The 22,201-nt window shown below is 44.4% G+C and overlaps 1 protein-coding gene across 8 annotated transcripts in view; it reads left to right on the top strand.

Moving 5' to 3' along the window:
* Positions 1–22,201, top strand: part of GBF1 (golgi brefeldin A resistant guanine nucleotide exchange factor 1) — a 180,201-nt gene that overhangs the window by 96,342 nt on the left and 61,658 nt on the right. For all 8 annotated transcript variants that reach the window (XM_077820923.1, XM_077820924.1, XM_077820921.1 and 5 more), the window contains 4 exons: positions 9,831–9,962; positions 18,579–18,697; positions 19,351–19,459; positions 19,862–19,922. In XM_077820923.1, coding sequence (XP_077677049.1) covers positions 9,831–9,962; positions 18,579–18,697; positions 19,351–19,459; positions 19,862–19,922 — 421 coding nt within the window. The remainder of the gene's footprint in view (positions 1–9,830; positions 9,963–18,578; positions 18,698–19,350; positions 19,460–19,861; positions 19,923–22,201) is intronic.

Below are 22,201 nucleotides of genomic sequence, written 5' to 3'. Positions count from 1 at the left end.
GTGGGGGCAGGGCTTGGGATAGAGCGGGGGTCGAGCAGCTTGCTCCTAGAAAAGTGTAGAGCACAATTGAGGACCTCCCTTTGATGAATCACCCTCTTCAACCAGAAGACAGATGATTCTTTACACTCACTGAAAGACTCTAGACCCACCCTTTGATCCCGAGGCAAGTATACACCAGCGCTGAAATTAAAATATGTACTCCATCACCTACACAATGCTGTTGAACTCCCCAGTTCTACCACTAGAGAGCCTACGAACCTCCACAGAAGTGCCTGAAGGTCCACAGGTCTTGCCTGACTGGTCCACCGATGGTCAGCCCGCCACACAGCAGACTCAGTCTTTGTGTAAGCGATATTTGTGAGTGCATCTAGAGAGCCATCAACCACTTTGCACCCCAATGCTCTTCTCAACCCGCCCCCCCTTGGGGACTGTCTCAAACTCTTTCTACCAGCATGGTTCTCAATAACAATAGACAAGCGGATTCTGGATGTCATTTGACATGGCTGTGTGATCAAGTTTGATGCTACCTTCTTCACGCCCCCCGCTACAAACCTGTTTCACTCTCACAACAGTGTTCCTGCCGTAGAGGTGGACTACCTCCTGCAGAGAGGAGCAGTGGAACCAGTCCTTGCAGCCTTTCAGGTCACAGGGTTCTACTCCTCATATTTCATGGTGCCCAAGAAGAAAGGGAGATGGAGACCAATCTTGGATCTCAACACCTCAACTGTTGCATTTGTAAACCGAAGTTTCACATGCTCACACTCGCAGCCATCATTTCCTCGCTAGAAAAAGGCATGTGGTTTACAGCTCTCAATATTCAGGATGCTAAATTCCATGTCTACATCCATTCGACCCACAGATCATTCCTGAGGTTCGCCTTGAGTCTGCAACACTTCCAATATAGTGTCTTCCCATTCAGACTTACTATTGCTGTACGAATCTTCACAATTTTTTTTCCCCAAGGGTAGTGGCTCACCTCTGACAGAGATATCTTTAGTCTTCCCTTATCTGGACAACTGGCTGCGTGATCCAGAAAGGAAGCTTGGGAATCAAAGTCCCAGCTCCTTCTACTCCTCTCCTCCTTAGCGGTGAGTGTGAAAGTCAAAAAATCGACTTTATACCCTGCACAGTCCCTGGAGTTCATTGGAGCATGCATTTATGTGGCCTCCACATATGCTCACCTGCTGAAAGACCGGTTCCGGAGCCTAATGGGCTTGATTGCTTCAGTGACATTCAACCTCTCGGTCTCAGCCAGAACTTGCCTCTCCCTCCTCAGCCACATGACTGCTTGTACGTATGTCATGGCCTTCGCTCGCCTGCACTTCTGCTGTCTATAAGCGCAGGGAGCATACTGCCTCATGCACCAACCCCTGGACACCGTTCTCGCAATCCAACCAGAGGTCATCATCTCTCTCCAATGGTAGACAGACCCGCTTCAAGTCTGCTCTGGAATGCTCTTCTCACCAATCGTGACAATCATAAAAGACATGTCATTTGACAGCTGAGTAATAAATTTGGGAGATTGCATGACACAAGGAACTTGGACCATTCTAGAAGCCAGGATGCACATCAGAATCCTGGAACTTTGGGCAGTATGCAAGGCATGCCACGCATTTTTATCGTCCATCCATTCTTGTCATGTTGTCATCATGCTGGACAACACCACTATTGTTTACTACATCATAAAGTCTGCTGCAGTTTCCACGGTATGCATCCGATGAAGTGAGCTGTAGCTCACGAAAGCTCATGCTCAAATAAATTGGTTATCATAGAATCATAGAATCATAGAATATCAGGGTTGGAAGGGACCCCTGAAGGTCATCTAGTCCAACCCCCTGCTCGAAGCAGGACCAATTCCCAGTTAAATCATCCCAGCCAGGGCTTTGTCAAGCCTGACCTTAAAAACTTCTAAGGAAGGAGATTCCACCACCTCCCTAGGCAACGCATTCCAGTGTTTCACCACCCTCTTAGTGAAAAAGTTTTTCCTAATATCCAATCTAAACCTCCCCCACTGCAACTTGAGGCCATTACTCCTCGTTCTGTCATCTGCTACCATTGAGAACAGTCTAGAGCCATCCTCTTTGGAACCCCCTTTCAGGTAGTTGAAAGCAGCTATCAAATCTCCCCTCATTCTTCTCTTCTGCAGGCTAAACAATCCCAGCTCCCTCAGCCTCTCCTCATAAGTCATGTGTTCTAGACCCCTAATCATTTTTGTTGCCCTTCGCTGGACTCTCTCCAATTTATCCACATCCTTCTTGTAGTGTGGGGCCCAAAACTGGACACAGTACTCCAGATGAGGCCTCACCAATGTCGAATAGAGGGGGACGATCACGTCCCTCGATCTGCTCGCTATGCCCCTACGTATACATCCCAAAATGCCATTGGCCTTCTTGGCAACAAGGGCACACTGCTGACTCATATCCAGCTTCTCGTCCACTGTCACCCCTAGGTCCTTTTCCGCAGAACTGCTGCCTAGCCATTCGGTCCCTAGTCTGTAGCGGTGCATTGGATTCTTCCGTCCTAAGTGCAGGACCCTGCACTTATCCTTATTGAACCTCATCAGATTTCTTTTGGCCCAATCCTCCAATTTGTCTAGGTCCTTCTGTATCCTATCCCTCCCCTCCAGCGTATCTACCACTCCTCCCAGTTTAGTATCGTCCGGAAATTTGCTGAGAGTGCAATCCACACCATCCTCCAGATCATTTATGAAGATATTGAACAAAACCGGCCCCAGGACCGACCCCTGGGGCACTCCACTTGACACCGGCTGCCAACTAGACATGGAGCCATTGATCACTACCCGTTGAGCCCGACAATCTAGCCAGCTTTCTACCCACCCTATAGTGCATTCATCCAGCCCATACTTCCTTAACTTGCTGACAAGAATACTGTGGGAGACCGTGTCAAAAGCTTTGCTAAAGTCAAGAAACAATACATCCACTGCTTTCCCTTCATCCACTAGGTTAGTCTCTAAGGTGCCACAAGTACTCCTTTTCTTTTTGCGAATACAGACTAACACGGCTGTTACTCTGAAATACATCAGCAAGGAGGCACAAGGTCTCCAGCGCTGTGCGTGGAAGCAGTGCGTTTCTGGAAATGGTTCATTACACACGGTATCCTCGACCTCTTGTTGGCAACTAACCTACCAGGGACCCAGAACGTGATTGCCAACACACTCAGCGAGAACTTTGCAACTGACCACGAATGGAAACTGCATGACATGGTAATCGTGGACAGTTTTGGTCAGTGGGGAACTCTGGTTAGGGACTTTTTTTGCATTTCGCACAAACAGCAAGTGATTTCAATACTGCTCAAGGGGAGGAGTCAGTGCCCATTCAGAAGGAGACACCCTGATCATCAACTGGTTGGACCAGATCAACGATGCCTTCTCTCCCCTACCACTCTTGCAAAGAGTCTTTCACAGACTCCAGTGGGAGAGGGCAATGGTCATCCTGATTGTTCCATTTTGGCCTCGGCAGTTCTTGTTTCCTCTTCTTCTCCGCATGTCGAAACATCCTCCATTCCTCCTCCCAATGTTTCCGGAACTGCTCCCACAATACAACGGCAGACTCGGATACCTCAATCCACAGACGCTTCACCTGACAGCCTGTTTTTTTTGGGTGGACACCTGCTAGCATGAAAATGTTTGTCGGCAGTATGAGATCTCTTCTCCAGTAGTAGGAAGGATTCCACGAGATGATCCTACTGAGCTAAATAGGCACGTTTCAGCTCCTGGGCCCAACAGAAAGCTGTTGGCATCCTGATGCTCTTGGGCTATTTCCTCTCTTTGAAGGCCTTGGGGCTTGCTCTCAATTCCATCAGGATGCAAGCAGTAGCTATTAGCACTTTCCACTCTCTGGTGGAGGGACATTCAATTTTTAACCACCCTTTGACTGCCCAATTCTAGAAGGGCCTTGTATATAAATACCTGCCCATTCAGCCTATCACTCTGCAGTGGGACCTCAGCCCAGTTCTTACTACCTTAATGAACTCTCCCTTTAAATCCATGCCCTCCTGCTCCCTTTTTCTTCTTTCCATGAAGGTCGCTTTTCTGGTGGCTATCACCTCTGTAAGGAGGGTTGGCAAACTTGGAGCCATGATGGTAAGAACATAAGAATGGCCATACTGGGTCAGACCAAAGGTCAGTCCAGCCTCGTATCCTGTCTACCGACAGTGGCCAATGCCAGGTACCCCAGAGGATGTGAACCTAACAGGTAATGATCAAGTGATCTCTCTCCTGCCATCCAGCTCCGCCCTCTGACAAACAGAGGCTAGGGACACCATTCCTTACCCATCCTGGCTAAAAGCCATTAATGGACTTAACCTCCATGAATTTATCTAGTTCTTTTAAACCCTGTTATAGTCCTAGCCTTCACCACCTCCTCAGGCAAGGAGTTCCACAAGTTGACTTTGTGCTATGTGAAGAACTACTTCCTTTTATTTGCAAAAAGAAAAGGAGTACTTGTGGCACCTTAGAGACTAACCAATTTATTTGAGCATAAGCTTTCGTGAGCTACAGCTCACTTCATTGGATGCATATTGTGGAAAATACAGAAGATGTTTTTATACATACAGACCATGAAAAAATGGATGTTTATCCCTACAAAAGGTTTTCTCTCCCCCCCACCCCACTCTCCTGCTGGTAATAGCTTATCTAAAGTGATCACTCTCCTTACAGTGTGTATGACCCCCACGAACATGGTACAGTTCTGAGGTGACCTAGAATCGTATTTTCGACGTCTCCGACTCAAGGAATATTTCCAACACACCTCTGAACAACATACTAATCCTCAGAGACCTCCCTACCAACACTACAAAAAGAAGGATTCTAGGTAGACTCCTCCTGAAGGTTAAGACAGCAGACTGGACTTCTACATAGAGTGCTTTCACCGACGTGCACGGGCTGAAATTGTGGAAAAGCAGCATCACTTGCCCCACAACCTCAGCTGTGCAGAACACAATGCCATCCACAGCCTCAGAAACAACTCTGACATCATAATCAAAAAGGCTGACAAAGCAGGTGCTGTTGTCATCATGAAGAGGTCGGAATATGAACAAGAGGCTGCTCGGCAGCTCTCCAACACCACTTTCTACAAGCCGTTACCCTCTGATCCCACTGAGGGTACCAAAAGAAACTACAGCATTTGCTCAAGAAACTCCCTGAAAAAGCACAAGATCAAATCCGCACAGACACACCCCTGGAACCCTGACCTGGGATATTCTATCTACTACCCAAGATCCATAAACCTGGAAATCCTGGGCGCCCCATCATCTCAGGCATTGCACCCTGACAGCAGGATTGACTGGCTATGTAGACTCCCTCCTCAGGCCCTATGCTACCAGCACTCCCAGCTACCTTCGAGACACCACTGACTTCCTGAGGAAACTACAATCTATCGGTGATCTTCCTGATAACACCTCCTGGCCACTATGGATGTAGAAGCCCTCTACACCAACATTCTACACAAAGATGGACTACAAGCCGTCAAGAACACTATCCCCGATAATGTCACGGCTAACCTGGTGGCTGGACTTTGTCCTTACCCATAACTATTTTACATTTGGGGACAACATATACCTTCAAATCAGCGGCATTGCTATGGGTACCTGCATGGCCCCACAGTATGCCAACATTTTTATGGCTGACTTAGAACAACGCTTCCTCAGTTCTCGTCCCCTAACGCCCCTACTCTACTTGCGCTATATTGATGACATCTTCATCATCTGGACCCATGGAAAAGAAGCCCTTGAGAAATTCCACCATGATTTCAACAATTTCCATCCCACCACCAACCTCAGCCTGGTCCAGTCCACACAAGAGATCCACTTCCTGGACACTACAGTGCTAATAAACGATGGTCACATAAACACCACCCTATACCGGAAACCTACTGACCGCTATTCCTACCTACATGCCTCCAGCTTTCACCCTGACCACACCACACGATCCATTGTCTACACGTTTCAATCTCTCTGGTCACGCAATTACAGACATGAAAGTTGCGATACTACAACAGAAAAACTTCAAATCCAGACTCCAGCGAGAGACTGTTGAATTGGAATTCATTTGCAAATTGGATACAATTAACTTAGGCTTGAATAGAGACTGGGAGTGGCTAAGTCATTATGCAAGGTAACCTATTTCTCCTTGTTTTTTCCTACCCCCTTCCCCCCGACGTTCTTGTTAAACTCTGGATTTGTGCTGGAAATGGCCCACCTTGATTATCATACACATTGTAAGGAGAGTGATCACTTTACATAAGCTATTACCATTAGGAGAGTGGGGTGGGGGGAGAGAAAACCTTTTGTAGTGATAATCACCCATTTTTTCATGGTTTGTGTGTATAAAAACATCTTCTGTACTTTCCACAGTATGCATCCAATGAAGTGAGCTGTAGCTCATGAAAGCTTATGCTCAAATAAATTGGTTAGTCTCTCTAAGGTGCCACAAGTACTCCTTTTCTTTTTGCGAATACAGACTAACACGGCTGTTACTCTGAAACCTTTCCTTTTATTTGTTTTAAACCTGCTGCCCATTAATTTCCTTTGGTGGCCCCTAGCTCTTATATTATAGGAACAAGTAAATAACTTTTCCTTATTCACTTTCTCCACACCATTTATCATTTTATAGACCTCTATCATATCCCCCCCTTAGTCTCCTCTTTTCCAAGCTGAAAAGTCCTAGCCTCTTTAATCTTTCCTCATATGGGACCCATTCCAAACCCCAAATCACTTTAGTTGCCCTTCTCTGAACCTTTTCTAATGCCAATATATATTTTTTGAGATGAGGAGACCACATCTGTATGCAGTATTGAAGACGTGGGAGTACCATGGATTTATATAAGGGCAATAAGATAATCTCTGTCTTATTCTCTATCCCTTTTTTTTAAATAATTCCTAACATCCTGTGCGCTTTTTTGACTGCCGTTGCACACTGCATGGATGTCTTCAGAGAACTATGCACGATGACTCCAAGATCTCTTTCCTGATTAGCTGTAGCTAAATTAGCCCCCCATTATATTGTGTGTATAGTTTGTTTTTTTTCCACCAATGTGCATTAGTTGACATTTATTCACACTAATTTGCCATTTTGTTGCCCAGTCGCTTAGTTTTGTGAGGTCTTTTTGAAGTTCTTTACAGTCTGCTTTGGTCTTCACTATCTTGAGTAGTTTAGTATCGTCTGCAAACTTTGCCACCTCACTGTTTACCCCTTTCTCCAGATCATTTATGAAAAAATTGAATAGGATTGGTCCTAGGACTGACCCTTGGGGAACGCCACTAGTTACCCCTCGCCATTCTGAAAATTTACCATTTATTCCTACCCTTTGTTCCCTGTCTTTTAACCGGTTCTCAATCCATGAAAGGATCTTCCCTCTTATCCCACGGCAGCTTAATTTACGTAAGAGCCTTTGGTGAGGGACCTTGTCAAAGGCTTTCTGGAAATCTAAGTACATTATGTCCACTGGATCCCCCTTGTCCAGATGTTTGTTGACCCCTTCAAATAACTCTAATAGATTAGTAAGACTTGATTTCCCTTTATACCCCCTTTCATCACATTTCATAGGGGTAGAGTTTCACTGTGCTTGTCTCCCAAATTTCTACCAAAAGTGGTTTCCCGCTTCCACCTCAACCAACCCATATGTTTGCCAACCTTCTTTCCCAAATCGCATGCCTCAAATGAGGAATGGCAGCTTCATTCCCTCGGTGTCCACAGGGCCCTGGCCTTTTACCTATCGAAGACTAAACCCTTCCGGAAATCTAGACTATTCATTGCCATAGCAGAGAAAATTAAAGGGCCGGCCCTCTCCTCCCAGAGAATTTCAAAGTGGGTCTTAGGGTGCATTACACCGTGCAATCAACTACCAGGACAGTCTCCACCAGATGGGCTACAGGCCCATTCCACGAGAGTGCAGGCAACAACTACTGCCGCTCTCCATGATAAACGTATATAAGGCGGCCATGTGGAGTTCAGTACACACCTTTTCTTCTCATTATGCTCAAGTGCAGTAGTCCCAAAGTGTGAGGTGTGCCCCCCCCTTGGGGTGTGTGGAGGGCATCTGGGGGAGGGCAGGGCCTGGACCAGCCCCCTTGGGGGTGGGGTGGGAGTGCCATCCAGCCCCTCCCCGCCCTCAGCTCTGCTCCGGTCTGGCCCCCAGCCATGTCCTTGTCCACGGCCCCATGCATGCCTGGCCCATCTCTAGCCTTGTCTGCAGGCCGGGGCTCCGTTGCCAGCCTGGGGCTGAGGCTAGGGGCAAGGCAAGGAGTTGAGCCCCACCTTGCTGCGGGTCTGGCTGCTGGCCCGCACCACAGCCCGGCCGGGTTCTGATCCTGCCCCGGCCTCAGACCCGCCTCCAGCCCCAGCCTCAGACCCACCCCCAGCTGTGGCCCCAGCCTCGGCCCCCTTACCCTGTTTCCATCGCCCCCCGAGATGCGAGACGCAGCCTCTCTCTAGCCCTCGGAGGCGGGGGTGGAATAAGGGGTGGGAGTGCAACCATCAAAACTTTGGGAACCGCTGCTCTAGTGCATGATTGTCATTTGGTGCACTGGTCCTCCATTCCATGGTTCCGTCATCTTCCCACGCTCTGCTGCTAGCTAGGTACTGCTTGTTAATCATCCTCAGTGGAAAATAATAGGTATCATCACTTGAAGAAGAAGGGGAGGTTACTTACCGTAACGGGAGGTTCTTCGATATGTGTGGTAGCTATCTGTATTCCAATCCCGTCCTCCTTCCCATCTGCTGTGGATCTGGTAGATCTGTAGTGAAGGAACTGAAGGTGCGGTTGGTCTGCTCTGCCCTTTATCTGCTCGGGCAAAACCACGAGGCAATGCAAGGGCACAGAGCTGGACCAGTGGATGCTACTACTTGGAAAAGCTCTGGGTGCATGGAGCATGCACATAACCCTCAGTGGAATACAGATAGGGACCACTCATCTCGAAGAACCTCCAGTTACAGGTAAGTAACTGCCCCTTTTTCACTCCCAAGTTTAGATGTATAGTCTGAAGACCAAGGTTGTTTGGGGGAGGGGGGGGAAGGTGTCTAAAATGGTTTGGTTCAGTTTCTCTTGCCTAAACAAAATGAAATTGGTCTAGAACACTGACTTCAATACATGCCCTTGGGACACACTCACCAAACGTAGTCATATGTTCACACTATAGATGTAGGTGGTGGATATCCTATGCACACAGATAGTGGATATTGTGGGGGAATGGGGAAGGATGTGTCAGTTTTATATAGCTAATTTGATCACATTACAGGCATCCAAGGAAAATGCTGCTATATCTGCCAATTAATTAAAGCATTAATCTAAGGAGCCGCAGCTCTGTGGTGTTTACATAGTGCTCTGATAGTGGGAGCTCAGACGGGAGGCTCCAGAAGGCTGTTTAGAAGATCACTACGTTTGAATAAGAATTAAGGAGCTTCATAAAGCCTTCCTCACTCTGCAGTGCTTATTTTTTAGGAGCAGCCCCCACCTTCCCGCCAATCTTCTGAAATGGGTAATGAGCCATTTACAGGGCTTCTTCCCTGAGAGACTGAGCTTGGACAGCTTCTTAGAAGGAAAAATAAATGCAACCTAATGAATGAGACTAATGAGCAAATTGGCAATGTGAGGACTTAGTATGTAGTATGCTGTTGGAGTTTGCAAGCATGTTGTCTCAGGCTCGAATCATACTGTCAGTCACCAAAGGGATGATCATCCTGGCTGTATACCAAGGTCCCACAGAGCTTACTCCCCTGTTACAATAATTTGTTTTTAGCACAAGTGGCTTTTAGTTCTGTGGTATGGCCATTGGTAAGCTAAATCTCTAATGATGTTCTCTTTTTGTTACAGAGCTTTCGGAAATTGAACCCAATGTCTTTCTCCGACCCTTCCTGGAAGTAATCCGTTCTGAAGACACTACAGGTCCCATCACTGGGTTGGCCCTGACATCTGTGAACAAGTTCCTCTCATACGCATTAATAGGTATGGGGCTTGGATCACTGGCATTTCCCAAAATGCCAGCAAAGTGTATCCTCTGGAAATCCCATGCATAACAGGGTAATACATATTTGCAGCCTTCTCAGGGTTGAAGTCTGCCTGGGCTGATGGTGTGGGGATGACAGAATCTCCACAATACTTAGAAAATAATGGGGAAGTGGTTTTTCTGTAAACTTGGTTCATATGATGCTGACTAGTTCCATTCACAGCTTTAGAATGTAGTAGATGGTAGTAAATAGCTCTAGGAGTTCTAGTCTTTTCTAACCATTACAGGCATTTGGAATATTTATTTTAAGCACCTAGAAGTGTGTTAGGTATGTCACAGAAATATATAAAGGAGCAGTCCATGCACTGGAGTGTTTGTCATGTGCTTTCAGACGCAATATACCAAGGTGGGAAGGGAGAGTGGAGAATGAGGGCAAGGATAATAATAATAGGTTCTCACACACACAATAAACTCAGCAGGGTTACTTGGGGAGATATACCCAGATCTTGACAGTTCTGTGATAGGTGAATTTTTGTATAGTCCAGTCCCTGTCCAGTGGCCTATGTTTTCTCCATCAGCTCTTGAAAATCTAACTTCTCACAGTTGCAATGGCAGTAGTTTTGCTTTTACTTCTTTGTTTGCCTGTATAAAGAGAGAGTATTTCTTGGGAGAAATGGGGGAGAGGGAGGAAATCAGCTTGTGGCACTAATATTTTTAAATTAGCTGAATGGGAGATTAGGGTTCAGTGGAAACTTGAAACTCTTCCTGTGCTTACTCGACTCTAGGAACATCACTAGATTAGGGGTGGAGGGTGGTGCATGTTGCGTTGTTCTGTAGCACCCCCTCGTGGCTGTATGCACTGAGTTGTTCAGCAATCACCACAGAACATGCTATGTGCCACTGCTTGTGTTGAGGTGGCAGAGAGATAGTGGGAACAAAGAAGCCAGGCATTGCATCTGAAGGATGGGCAAAAGTTGAGGTCCTCTCCCACATTTTGTGTTTATAGGGTGGAGTGGTTGTGGAGTTGGAATCTAGTGACAAATGGCAGCTCCTGCTTTCTTAGATTTCAGGCACTTGTTACCGGAAAGCTTTGTATTGTAGGTGAATCTAATCATCACTTCAGCATAAGAAACATAGTCCCCAAGTTAAGAAAAGACATGCTAAGAAACTGGGATCTTTGTGACCTATTAAAATGGGCATCTCAGTCTGTTTCTTCTGGTCGGTACCTTGGTTTCTCTGCAGTGGTGTGTGTAATAATAAAATTAAATGCTTAACTGGTGGGATATCGCCAAACTTTTTTATGTAATTTTAATGTAATGTACTGTGACAATAAGTGCATTAGCAACAAATAAACCATTTCTAGCACGTGCACCTTTGAAAATGTAAGCAACAGTGCAGCTCTGTTGTATCCTGGTAGAAAGAGGACATGACAGTTTCTAAGTAGAATGGGTACACAGTGACTTCCTGTGTACGTGCCTGTGAACTGGGAAGTAGGACCAAAATGTCAGATACACTTTTAGCTTTGTGTTTTAACAGGTAGGGTCACCTGTACAGTAGACACACACTGTGTTTCAGTCAGCAGGGTAACTGCTTAAATGGCTAAAGACAGTTGGTTTAGGATTTCAATTGTTTGTTTTAACAAAGCTAGACAGAAAATGATTGAGAGTTTGACAACATTCTTTAACTTCCTAATTAGCTACAGGTCACACCAGAGCTTCCCAGCAAGAGGCCATCTCTAAAGTGTGTGGGGTGTGTGATTTTTGCAGGGAATGGCAGAATCCTTTGGGTTTTGTTTTGGAACAGCACCTGTAATCCAAGTTCTCAGTGATTGCTTTAGGTGATGTTTGCAGGGGCCTTACCTTTTGTGCTTCTCCAGACACCAGTGAGGCTGGGATTAACGGTGCTGATTGAATGTCTGGCTGTGGCTGCATTGTTATATTAAATCCCTGTCATTCTTACTTTGCCTTTTGTGATATTAACTTAGTTCCTGTGCTCGAGTGAAGTATCAAAGTGCTATATAAAGATTCACAAAGTGTAAAACTCTTCTTTACAAGCAAGCTTTTCGCAGATTATAAACAGGGAAGAAGAGTGGGGAAATGTAGTGTGGCTGATGTTTGCTGTGCTTTCTAACTCTGGGTAATTGAATGACCAAACCAGAATCCTTTCCAAAATTGGCATACATTAGATCTGTGTGGGAGCAGATGGCCTGTGCTCTGCACTTGGGGTTTAAGACCAGTGTGCAGTGGAAGGACTGGTGTATTTAAGACAAGACATTTGAGGAAGTGTCTTGAGATGCAGTATGTTTATAAACAGCTCCCTCTTCCTACTCCTGAAGGGATTTTGTAGACAACACAGATTTCTCATTCTCTCAGATGGAATCTCTGCCAGCTAGTCAGATGGTTGGTTGTCTAACCAGTATTCAGAGAGAGTGGTTGAAAACTCTTAAATCAGAAAACATCCTCTTCAGAGTAACACAGTTCTTGAGCGCACTTTTGACATCTGATCTCCAACTGGCTAAAGTATGAAGATCTGTTATGAGTTGGTATTAATGCAGTCATTTACTAATGGTGTAGCATGCAGCCTGTAAGTCTGCTGTCCAGTCAGAACATAAGAAACGGCCATACTGGGTCAGACCAAAGGTCCATGTAGCCCAGTATCCTGTCTCCTGACAGTGGCCAATGCCAGGTGCCCCAGAGGGAATGATTGGAAGAGGTAATCATGGTTAAAAAAAAAAACAAAAAAAAAAACCAAAAAACAGGTAAAATGATTACGTATCTCTCATGCATGTAGTTTCATAGAAATAGTCAGCATTACAAAATATTGTCATGGGTTGTCTTCTGCTTTGAAGTAAACACTTCATCTTTGCTTGGACACTTACGTTCTGTAGGTACCATGGCAATTTTGTGCAGCAACAGGAAACCTTGTGACAATATTAACGTCAATTAAATTTATCTCCATTGTTTCCCAGTGCATTTGCATTTGGATTAGCTTTGATATTTCTACAGGACAACTAGCAGCCGACTTCTTTGATAGGCACTGTAGAGAACATAAGGACAGCCATACTGGGTCAGACCAATAGTCCATCTAGCCCAGTATCCTGCCTTCCTACAGTGGCCAGTGCCAGGTGCTTCAGAGGGAACAGAACAGGGCAATTATTGAGTGATCCAGAGCATGGGGTTGTGTCCTTGACCATCTTGGCTAATAGCCATTTATGGACCTATCATCCATGAATTTGTCATTCTTTTTTGAACGCATTCTTTTGGCCTTCGCAACGTACCCTGTTAATGAGTTCCACAGATTGACTGTGTTTTGTATGAAGAAGTACTTCCTTTTGTTTATTTTAAACCTGTTGCCTATTAATTTCATCAGATGAGCCCTGTTTCTTGTGTTATGAGATGGGGTAAATAACACTTCCCTATTCACTTTCTCCACACCAGTCTATCATATCCCCGCTTAGTAATCTCTTTTCTAAAATGAACAGTCAGTCTTTTAATCTCTCCTCATATAGAAGCTGTTCCATACCCCTAAATATTTTTGATTCCCTTCTCTGAAACTTTTCCAGTTGTGATGTATCTTTTCTGAGATGGGGCAACCAGAACTGCACGCACGATATTCAAGGTGTGGGCATACCATTAATTTCTGTAGTGGCATTATGAGATTGTCTGTTTTATTATCTATCCCTTTCCTAATGGGTCCTAACATTCTGTTAGCTTTTTTGAGTGTCTCTGCACATTGAATGGATGTTTTTAGAGAACTATCCGTAATGACTCCAAGATCTTTCTTGAGTGGTAACAGCAAATTTAGACCCCAGTCGTCTTGTATGTATAGTTAGGATTATGTTTTTCAAAGTGCATTACTTTGTGCTTATCAGTATTTAATTTCATGTGCCATTTTGTTGCCCCATCACCCAGTTTAGTGAGATCCGTTACTTTGGACTTAATTATCTTGAGTAATTTTGTATTGTTGGCAAATTTTTGCCATCTCACTGTTTATCCCTATTTCCATATCATATGGAATATGCTAAACAGCACTGGTCACAGTACTGATCCTTGGGGGAACCTGCTATTTACCTCTCTTCACTGTAAAAACTGACAATTTATTCCTACGCTTTGTTTTTATCTTTCAACCAGTTACTGATCTATGAGATGACCTTCCCTCTTATTCCATGACTGCTTACTTTGCTTAAGAGCCTTTGGTGTGGGACCTTGTCAAAGGCTCTCTGATAGTCCAAGTTCACTGTGTCCACTGGATCACCCTTGTCCAAGTGTGTGTTGACCCTCTCAAAGAATTCTAATAGATTAGTGAGGCATGGTTTTCCTTTACAAAAGCCATGTTGACTCTTCCCCAACGTATTGTGTCTGATCTTTATTATAGTGTCAACCAATTTGCCTGGTACTGAAGTTAGGCTTACTGGCCTGTAATTGCCAGGATTGCCTCTGGAGCCTTCTTAAAAAATCGGTTTCACATTCACTGTCCTTCTGTCATTTATTCCAGAGGCTGATTTAAGTGATAGGTTACATACTACAGTTAGTAGTTCTGAATTAACTCAAATATGAAATTACAGAACTCTTGGGTGAATACCATCTGGTTCTGGTGACTTATTACTGTTTTAATTTATCTATTTGTCCAAAAACTTCTCTATTGACACTCAGTCTGGGACAGTTCCTCAGATTTGTCGCCTGAAAAGAATGGCTGAGGTGTGGGAACCTCCCACACATCCTTTGTGGTGAAGACCAATGCAAAGAATTCATTTAGTTTCTTTGCAACGGCCTTGTGTTCCTTAAGTGCTCCTTTAGCACTGTGATCATCCAGTGGCCCCACTGTTTGGCAGGCTTCCTTCTTCTGATATACTTTAAAAAAAATTGTTGTTAGTTTTTGTCTTTTGGTACTTTAAAAATTCTTTTTTGGCCTGCCTAATTATACTTTAGCACTTGACTTTCCAGAATTTATGCTTCTTTCTATTTTCCTCAGTAGGCTTTGACTTCCAATTTTTAAAGGATCCCCCATTATTACTGTTTTTTCTGTTTTTGTAGCCTCTCTAATCTCTCTGAGCATTTCACAATCACCATCCTGGTCAGGTGGTCAGTAGTATATTCCTACTGCTATACTCTTATTATTTAAGAACGGAATTTCTCTCTCTCTCTCTCTCTGTGTGTATATATATATATATAGATAGATAGATATAGAAATTGTGGTACAGTTTGATTCATTTAAGATTTTTACTATATTTGACTCTATGCTTTCTTTTACATGTAGTGCCACTCCCCGACCAGCGTGGCCTGCTCTGTCATTCCTATATATTCTGTACCCTGGTATTACAATTTTCCATTGATTATCATCATTCCACCAAGTTTCTGTGATGCCTATTATAATTCTAATTTAATACCAGGCACTCAAGTTGACCCATCTTAGTACTTAGATTTCTAGCATTTGTATACAAGCATTTATTAAATTTGTCAGTATTTAGTTGTCTACCTTAGTGTGATGTAACTGAATGGGATTTTTTCATTTGACTGTTTCTCTTCGGTTCCTGCCTGTACTTTGTTTAACTTCTATCCTCTCCTCTTCACAAGGGTAATAGTCTATCTCCTTTTAATAAATCCTCCCCGAAGGCATGTCCGTGTCCAAGTCATGTGCTCCTCTGCGCCTGTGGGCTTTCTCCCAGCTCTTAGTTTAAAAATTGCTTTACAACCTATTTCATTTTACATGCCAGTAGTCTGGTTCCGTTTTGCTTTAGATGGAGCCCATCCTTCCTATATAAGCTTCACCTTTCCCACAAAGTTCTCCAGTTCCTAATGAACCAAAATCCTTCCTCCCAACACCACCATTCATCCATGCACTGAGATTCTGTAGTTCTGCCTGTCTAACTGGCCCTGTGCATGGAATGGGAAGCATTTCAGAGAATGCTACCAGGGAGATCCTTCCTTCTCTTACCTAGCAACCTGAATTTGGCCTCCAAAACCTCTCTCCTACCTTTCCCTACCTCACTGGTACCAACATGTACCACGACCACCGGCTCCTTTGCAGCACTTCACAAAACGTACCTAGATGTCTTGAGCAGTCTTTTACCTTCAGTCAAGGCTTGCAGTGAATTTGAAAAGCATATTCTCTACTTTTCCCTTTGAAACGTATTTGCTTTGCTGCGATCACCATACATGTCATAGACTTCAGAAGGTCCATAGCAGCTTTCTAGATTTCCACTTCTAAAACAAATTTTCACTCTCAACATCACTGAGCTCAGCATGTGTATAGGTACGGTCTGGATTTTCACCAGTTTAGCTCTACCTTTAGCACCACAGAGTAGCCACTCATTGAATTTGTATGCTGTAGTAGAGATCCATCTTGTATAGATTGAGAGAGAATAAATACCTCCTGCGGTAGTAGAATTGGTTTATATTGTGGTAAAAATAAGAATCCCCTTCCAGTTCTGACCCCGTTCTTTTTAGTTTTATTTTCTGGTGTATACATCTGCTACTAAGAACTTGTACAGCAGTCTGACCAGTAATAAATGACTAGCTAATTAGTCCAAGTCTTGGGGAATGACTTCACTTCATGTTGTGGTATGACTATCTATAGGACAACATGTGGGTAGGCCTTTAAGCTTTTTTTCCTGTGTTCCTAACTCTCACATGCTGCATTGTCCCCTGAACCTTCTCATTTATTAAAATTAAAAAACACTGATTGTTCCTTTTTCCATCTTCTTCCTCAGTTGAAGTGATGAGAATAAATTATAGCAGCTGTACCTTGGGTACGCTACGTGTTTTTACAGCTAGTTTGATTTACTGTTCAAGTCACTTGGAGGTGCCTATCTTTGGTCCATTGCTATTTGTAGCTGCGGAAGAGCTTGCTTATTGAGAGGTTTGAAGCATATTTCCCCACTCCGATTATTTTACTTCCCTTAAAGCTCCTGCTGAGAGGACCCCTGAATTCCTCAAAAGAAGAGAGCCAGTAGTTAAAACTACAAGGTCACTTAACCCAGCTCAGTTAGTCTACACTAACACCACCACAGGTAGAGCTGAGCTGGTGATAGCAATGGTAGAAGACATGGTACATCCTAAGCAGTGAAATGTCTACTTTTAAGTCAGGCCGCCAGATAGAAACTATCATCTCTCTGACATTGAGGTCCATGTGCTGCCCTTTGCTACCAAGTGTCAGTGCTCAACTAGATGCCATTGACGTGGAGTCAGAAAAGACCAATCCAAATCTCTGACAGACTCTGATCAGTTTAATCAGACTTTATATAACAATGGGTTATATAAGCATTGCCCAAATATGTAAAAACAAACCCATCAGAGGAAGGCAAGATCTGCATAAGATAGGGATGCATGCGGTGTTGGTGGGCTACTGCCCTTCAGCCAGTAGTATCCATGCCTGATCCAGTGGCAGACTGCTCCATAGCATGATGCCATTCTTTGCCATTCGCGTAGCTGTGAGAAATGTTTCTTACCCGGTGGCTTTTCAGAACCTGCATAGGACTGTTGAGCCTGTTCTCCATGATTGGACATGGAGGGCATGGAACCCAACAAGGGCAGCTTTCTTTAATATGTAGACTTTAGCAGTTGAGGTGTGAACGCTACTAGAGCTGAAGAGCAAATCTGCTGCAGCTTCTCTGCCAAGTGCACAAGGCCCATTTGCTCCCAGGGCTCTTCTACCAGATATGTGTTTGCTGGAGTTCATGGAGCCCTGTCCCCAGTTAATGAGGTATTAACTAGTGTTTAGTTTGTCTCCTCTCTTTCCTAATGACTGTTTAGGTAAGATGGTAACAAGACTCTTGCTCAATGCGGCATTGTTTAAATGAGAATGAAATCAAAGCCAGAGGCAGCTTTCCCAAAGCCACTGAAATGTGGCACAAGATACGGTTACTGGCAACAATCCTGTCCAAAACTCCCTCTCAGCTGCACCCACGTTTGTAGATACAAGAGAATGAAATGGAGAGAGGGGCCTTGATGATTGATTGAAGTGGGAGGGTTGCAGCTCTGGTATCTCAACCATGGTTCTGTCTGTCTACCCTTTTCCCCCTGGAAGAGCTGCTGGCCTATTTCTTCTCCCTCCCCTGCTCCTTGGGAGGGACCTTAGGCAGCAGAGGACAGCTTCCTTCACTATCTGGGAGAAACCCCAGGCAGGGACTCCTCTGCCTGTAGTAGAAGTGAGTTTACCAAATGGAAACTGGTTTCATATGTTGACATTTTTTCTCTCCCCAGTGTGATGCAGTTAACAGCTGATTCTGGCTAGGCCATGGGTGTTTGGGGAGTAGTCTTATAACTTACTAACAAAAACATGACCTACGAGGAGGGGCCATAACAAGCTTAATCACTTACTCCTCTCCCCTTTCCTTTGTCTGTTGGAACATAAGCTCTTTGCAAACATAAAAGGCAGTTCCTAACCCAAAGTGCTGTGTGTGCAATACTGAAAACGTATAACAATAAACAAATAGCCTATCCATGCTAATGGAAGCTGAGTGGACCCCACAGGGAGAGAAATTCACCCCGACCCACACAAAAAGACAGCAGATGTAAGTGAAGCAGCTCTGGGTCAGTGTCTCCGCACAGAGTCGACAGCGGCCTTTCCCTGTCAGTTTCCTTTTCCTGTCATGACTTCCTTGTTTTCTTGTGCAGATCCCAGCCATGAGGGCACAGCTGAGGGAATGGAGAACATGGCAGACGCCGTCACACATGCCCGATTTGTGGGCACGGATCCGGCGAGCGATGAGGTTGTCCTGATGAAAATCCTGCAGGTAAGCGGAGAGAAGTGGCAATTACCATAATGGCTGCTGCCTGGCACTGAGTGGATCTAGTTACATGGAGATGCGGGGGTGAGGGAGCAGTGTTTTGACTCTGCAGGAGCTTAGTGACAGACTTTATTTTTAAACAGATGGCTCATGTGCCTGTGGTAAAAGCTTTTCCAAATGAAAATAATTAAAAGCTTAAATGAATTGATTTTAAATAGAGTTCTTGATGTGATATAGCCTTGGTCCTAGCCTATGTGTGTTCCTCTCCAGTGGTGGGGAAAGCAAGGATGGGGAATCCAGCAGCTTCTTTGTTGGTAGCCGAGGGTTGTGGCGGGGGAGCGAAAGGAGTTACTCTGAGACCAGCCTAGAGTTTTATACCTCTTGGATCTGCATTTGGGCTAAGGAATCTAAGCAAACCCAAGTGTTGGGCAGCATGTGAGTTGCCAGGCCTGTGAGCACAGCCATCACTCTTGCTCTTCAGCTTTCCTGCCCTTGAGCACAATAGTCACTTTGAAGGGACTTCTGGAAACCCTCTTCCTTTCAGTCATGGCAGTGATTCCTGGGTTCCAAGCAGACCTTTCCTGAGTTCCTCGACCCTGTCTCATTGTCCAGGTGAATGGCACTGGTGCTGCATTACATTTAAACTTTGCTTTTTGCAGGTTTTGAGGACCCTGCTGCTCACTCCAGTGGGAGCCCATCTCACCAATGAGTCCGTGTGCGAGATCATGCAGTCCTGCTTCCGTATATGCTTTGAAATGAGGCTCAGCGGTAGGTTTGTCCTTCATATTCCCATGGTGGTGGCTCCCAATAAATGGTTTGGGCTCTCCAGACCTCTGCATGTAGACCTAGTGCATGAAATCCATCTCGGGGAAGATGCTGAGTTTACAACATCACAAGCTTCCACAGCTTCATGGAAAGGTAGTCAGAGGTTCACTGCACAACTTCTTGCTCAGTGGCTCCTCTGTTTTTTTTTTTTTTTTTTTTCCCAGCTCCATGGCGCCACCTTGTGAGTATGTGCCCATTTTGCAGCAAGGCAGAGTTGGAGCTGGTTTTAATAAATTTGCCATAATCCTCTGTAAACAAGGCTCAGAGGGGAGTCTGCTTGGAGAAGCCTCTTGATAATATCACACTGAGTAATGACACCTGTGTTATTTGTTTTTGTCTTCGCAGAGTTATTGAGAAAATCTGCAGAGCACACTCTGGTCGACATGGTGCAGCTGCTCTTCACAAGGTAAACCTGCTTGTGTTTGCCTCAGCATTGCTGAGATGGCCCTCTATGGACAGGAAGATTCCACACTTCCACTTAGGGGCCCACAGAAAATCCGCTTGCTCGGACCATGATTTCAGGGTGGTGGGGAAGGGAGGGTTTGGTCCTTCTCGCTTGGGCTATCCCACCAAGACTGGAGGGGGGGTTAGGCCAAGTTATATGGTTTAAGGTGCCCTTCAGGGACAGACAGACAACCAAACAAGAACTTTTAGTTAAGAAAAGGTTCTTTGGCCAGATAATGCAAATTCCACTCAAAAATCCAGAATCCATTTCAGTGCTTTAAAAATGTATAGTTCTCTTAAAAAATGTAATAGAAAGACTGTGTTAAATAGACATATGCTTAATTCCAGCAGAGTGTTTCACCTCAGATGCTGAAAGGAATTTAAACTCCTTCAGGGTCACTTGGGGCAGTTTGTCATTTGGATGAATTTTGTGCCCTGACCAACACTGCCAAAGTGTTGAACTAGGATTCCCTCCTCTTCTGAAACTCAGTACTGAAATCATTTTTGTGAGCAATGCCTAAACTCCTCTTCCTGGCCAATGAAATAATTAAAGCCTTTCTCTGGGTATTATACAAATACAGAGATCTGTTCAAAAGGAAGCAGTGCAGTAAGTTTGTTCTGAGAAATGCTGACTGGGGAATTCAGTGCCTCTGCTCTTTTCTCACTCCCCCCCCAGGCGCCCAGTTCCCACAAGCACATCCTTCCATCTTTCACATTGCCAGCCACTGCAACTGGCCTGGCTAGCCCCGTCTCTGTTCCATATCTGAGGTGGAAGAAAAATTTAAGAGTTTAAATGGGCTCAAATCAGCGGCACTGGATAATTTCCATCCCAGAATACTGAAGGAACTGGCACATGAAATTGCTAGTCCGGTAGCAAGGATTTTTAATGTATCTATTTAAAGGTAATGCGGTATGACTGAAGAGTTGCTAACGTCATTCATATATTTAAGAGAGAGAGAAAAAGTGATCTGGGCAATTAGATTTGTTAGTCTGACATCAGTAGCATTCCAGGCTTTAGAACAAATTGTGAAGGAAAAATAATTAAATTCATGGAGGCAAATGAGAAAGGGGAGGCAAAGCAACATGGGTTCACCAAACATAGATCATTGCAGGCTAACGTTATTTCTTTCTTTGAGAAAATAGCAGATTTTTTTATATAAGGACAGTGCAGTAGATCTAATATACTTGGACTTCAGTAAAACGTTTGACGTGATACCATGTGGGAAATTATTAGTTAAATTAGAGAAGATGGGGACCAGTACAAGAATTGCAAGGTAGATAAGAAACTGGCTAAAGGGGAGAAAGGCAACAGGTTATGCAGACAGGTGAATTACCAGACTGGAGGGAAGTTACTAGTGAAGTTCCTCAAAGATCAGTCTTGGGACCAGTCTTTATTCAATATTTTTATTGATGACCTTGGCACAAAATGTATGAGTCTGTATCATGAGCATATTTCACTTAGCAAAGTTGGGAAGCATTATTGATGATCAATAAGATCTGGATTGGAATATTATACAGGAAGATCTGGTTGACCTTGAAGCCTGGAGTGACAGAAATGGGATTAAATTCAATAGTACACAAGTGAAAAGTCATGTATTTAGGGTCTAATAATAAGCATTTCTGCTGCAAGCTGGGGGCTCATCAGTTGGAAGCAACAGAGGAGGAAAGAGACTTGGGTGTGTGGGTTGATCACAGGATGAATATGAGCCACCAATATGACGTGACTGTGCAAAAAGCATGTTTCATGTTAAGTTGTATTGGCCAAGGCATTTCCAGTAGCAACAGAGAAGTATTAATGCCATTGTCAAAGGCACCTGTAAGACCTTATGTGGAATACTGTGTACAATTCTGGTCACCCATGTTCAAGAAAGATGAATTCAAACTGGAACAGGTGAAGAGGAGATAATAGGATGATCAGGAGAATGGAGGATCTATCTTATGAGAGGAGACTTGAAGATGTGTGCTTGTTTAGGCTAGAAAAAGAAGACTGGGGGGATATGATTGCTTTCTTAAATACATTCGGGGTAAATATCAGGGAGGTGAAGAGCTATTTAAGCTAAAGGACAATGTTGACACAAAAACAAATGGGTATAAACAGGCCATAAACAAATAAATAAAGGCTGGAAATTCAAAGGTTTCTAACCATCAGAGGGAGGAGTTTCTGGAACAGCCTCCCACTAGGAGTTGTGGGCGGATGATACTAAACTGGGAGGAGTGGTAGATACGCTGGAGGGGAGGGAT

Source organism: Eretmochelys imbricata, chromosome 7, assembly GCF_965152235.1.
Source record: "Eretmochelys imbricata isolate rEreImb1 chromosome 7, rEreImb1.hap1, whole genome shotgun sequence".
Taxonomy (NCBI): Eukaryota; Metazoa; Chordata; order Testudines; family Cheloniidae; genus Eretmochelys; species Eretmochelys imbricata.
This window is presented reverse-complemented; position numbering and strand designations above follow the sequence as displayed.